This window comes from Sphaeroforma arctica (genome assembly GCF_001186125.1).
Source record: "Sphaeroforma arctica JP610 unplaced genomic scaffold supercont1.2066, whole genome shotgun sequence".
In the NCBI taxonomy this organism is placed as follows: Eukaryota; class Ichthyosporea; order Ichthyophonida; genus Sphaeroforma; species Sphaeroforma arctica.
In genome coordinates, this window is record NW_014038492.1 from 1 (window position 1) to 2,718 (window position 2,718).

Genomic DNA, 2,718 nt, shown 5'->3' on the forward strand with positions numbered 1-2,718 from the left:
ACGTTATACACCATACATTCCTATATACATATACATGCAAACACTGTGCACGCACGCATGCATGCATACAAACTCAAATGCATACATACATTCCTGTATATGCATACATTCATGCGCACATGGATTAATATTGATGTATTCCTATTCACACGTGCGTTCAGTGTCCATCTTCTATATATTATTGTTTTGCAAAAAGCATGCACATATTAATGACCGTGTATTCTTCCTGGGTCTGTATCTACGTTTGCACGGTATGTGCATATGATTTCCCTCTAATAAGATATTCATATTATTTCTGTATGGTACTTGTGTTTATGATTGTCCAACAATAAAGTTGCTTTATTATTTATTTGGATATTGCATGTATGCGCCCACCCCAGCAGCAGCAGCCACTATTTCTCGACCTCGGGGTATTCCAGGTATGTGCTTCCCCAATAACATATGTACGTCCAATCAATGTGCATCTGTATGTGTATATTGTGAATAAGGTTCAACAGAACCATTTAATATATCCTAAAACTATCACGACTACAGCATGTTTCATCAACAACCATGTCGACGACACAAAACCTCATCACATGTGGTCCGTCATATAACCGTCTGTGCACGCATCACATGTGCATGTGCTTTGTTATCCAACCCTCTGTACACCATGTGCACTGTTCACCATGTATACTGTACACCATGTATACTTTTATTCAACCGTCCGTGCCCCATGTTTACTTATACTTGGATGTTCCTACTCTTCTTCTTCTTCGTCTCTCTCGCCGCGCAGAGGGCGTTTCTGCAATGCTTTGAGCACAGTCAGGAACGGTACATTCTCATACAGCACAGAATAGACGGCGCTGCATATCGGCATATCTAAGCCCAGTTTCTGTTCAGAGGTGCAGTTCACAGTGTGTGAAAGATGAGGGGGTGGAGGAATGGACTTAGATGAACTCAGAGCTATAGGGACATCTAAACCCAGTTTCTGTTCAGTGGTGCAATTCACAGCGTGTGAAGGATGATGGGGTATACATATAATAATTATAAAAGACTTGTATGTATAAATATAAAAATAATAAAAGACTTATATATCATCTCATCAACAAGAAGTAGACGTTCTAATTCTGCGGACGTTGCGACGTCCCACTATTATCGCAGCGGTTCTCATTGCAGTCAATGTGTAGATAGGGTTTTAAGGGTTATGACCAGTCAATAACCAGTACACATACGTGAAAAACTCAACACACACATCCGAGGCAACGCCTCACTACGCGTACTATACGTTAGACCAATCCGTTTCACAAATTACACAGACGATGCATACGAAACTGAGACTACAGGCGATAGACGCACGAGATAGGATTCACGTTAAGCATCACACACACAGGTGTATGTACACATTTAGCATGAACATCCGATAATTAGTGCTAACCTTCCTACGGTCACTAGCACCAGAGTAGTCCACAGAGCCAATGTTTGTCAGGCAAGTACATATTGCGCACCCTCTACGAAGCAACACTCCTCTGGACGAAGTGGGACAGTACAATATACCCTAAACCCTACTTCCTTTGTTTGCGATGAGTGAGTACACACATATTTCCAAATCTACTTACCACGCTCATCTGATGTATGGACCAGGCCGTGAATACGCCCTCAGCAATGGACTGCAGAGATTAATAAGTTGTATGCGATGAAAAGGGGCGCTAGTGGATGGCTTTATATTAGATGTTAGTTACCAGTTACTAGTTATTAGTTATCAGTTACCAGCTATTAGTTACCAGTTATTAGCTACCAGCTACTAGTTACCAGTGATTAGTCACCAGTTATTAGTAATTAGTTCTTATTTTTAGTGTATTCAAAATACTTTCAAACCAAACAGCAGGGAGCACTAAACAGCAATTAGTTACACCTCCATGCCAACTGTATCGTACTCGTCGGGTGCTTTCGTAGACGAGGCGGCTTCAGGATCACCCAACATGGAACAGAGACGTCACCCACCAAACTACACAAGCTAACTACATTGTGCATAAGATGTAATAAAACGTTAACTACACAAGCTAACTACACTGTGCAAAAGAAGTAATATAACGTTAATTACACAAGCTAACTACACTGTACATAAGAAGTAATAAAACAATAACTACACAAGCTAACTACACTGTGCATAAGTAGTAATAAAACAATAACTACACATGCTAACTACACTGTGCATAAGATGTAATAAATGCTAACTATACTGTGCATAAGAAGTAATAAAACCTTAACTACACAGGCCAACTACACTGTGCATATGATGTACTAAAACCTTAGGTACACAAGCTAACTACACTGTGCATAAGATGTATTAAAACCTTACCATCCTACTACTGTACATGCGTTCATAACTATATACTACACATCCGCATGCATCATTGTACTACACATGACTACAACGCCAGACAGCTTGGGTTTATAGGGTTAGAGACATACAACATACATTTCTGCATGCATTTATAGATATTTACTACACATGACCTTCCCGCCAGACAGCTTGGGTAGGGTTCCAGACATACATACAACATACATTGGTCGACGCTTTGACTTCCTCCAGAGTTTCACCTTTGGCCATGCGAGCGCCCACAGTGAAGTTGCGCGACATGGCACTATTACACGTCAGCACTAAATCACCCACTCCAGCCAGAGTCAGCAGTGTGCGGATGTCTCCGCCTTTGGCTACGATCAAACGACCCACCT

At 41.1% G+C, this 2,718-nt stretch overlaps 1 protein-coding gene across 1 annotated transcript; it reads right to left on the reverse strand.

The window, feature by feature from the left end:
• Positions 1-310: 310 nt before the first annotated feature.
• SARC_12092 (hypothetical protein) lies at positions 311-2,718 on the reverse strand. Its single transcript, XM_014293807.1, has 3 exons — positions 2,549-2,718; positions 1,599-1,649; positions 311-874 (listed from the first exon to the last, which is right to left on the reverse strand). The coding sequence occupies exons 1-3, from the start codon at positions 2,621-2,623 to the stop codon at positions 740-742; spliced, it is 261 nt and encodes an 86-aa protein (XP_014149282.1). The 5' UTR covers positions 2,624-2,718; the 3' UTR covers positions 311-739.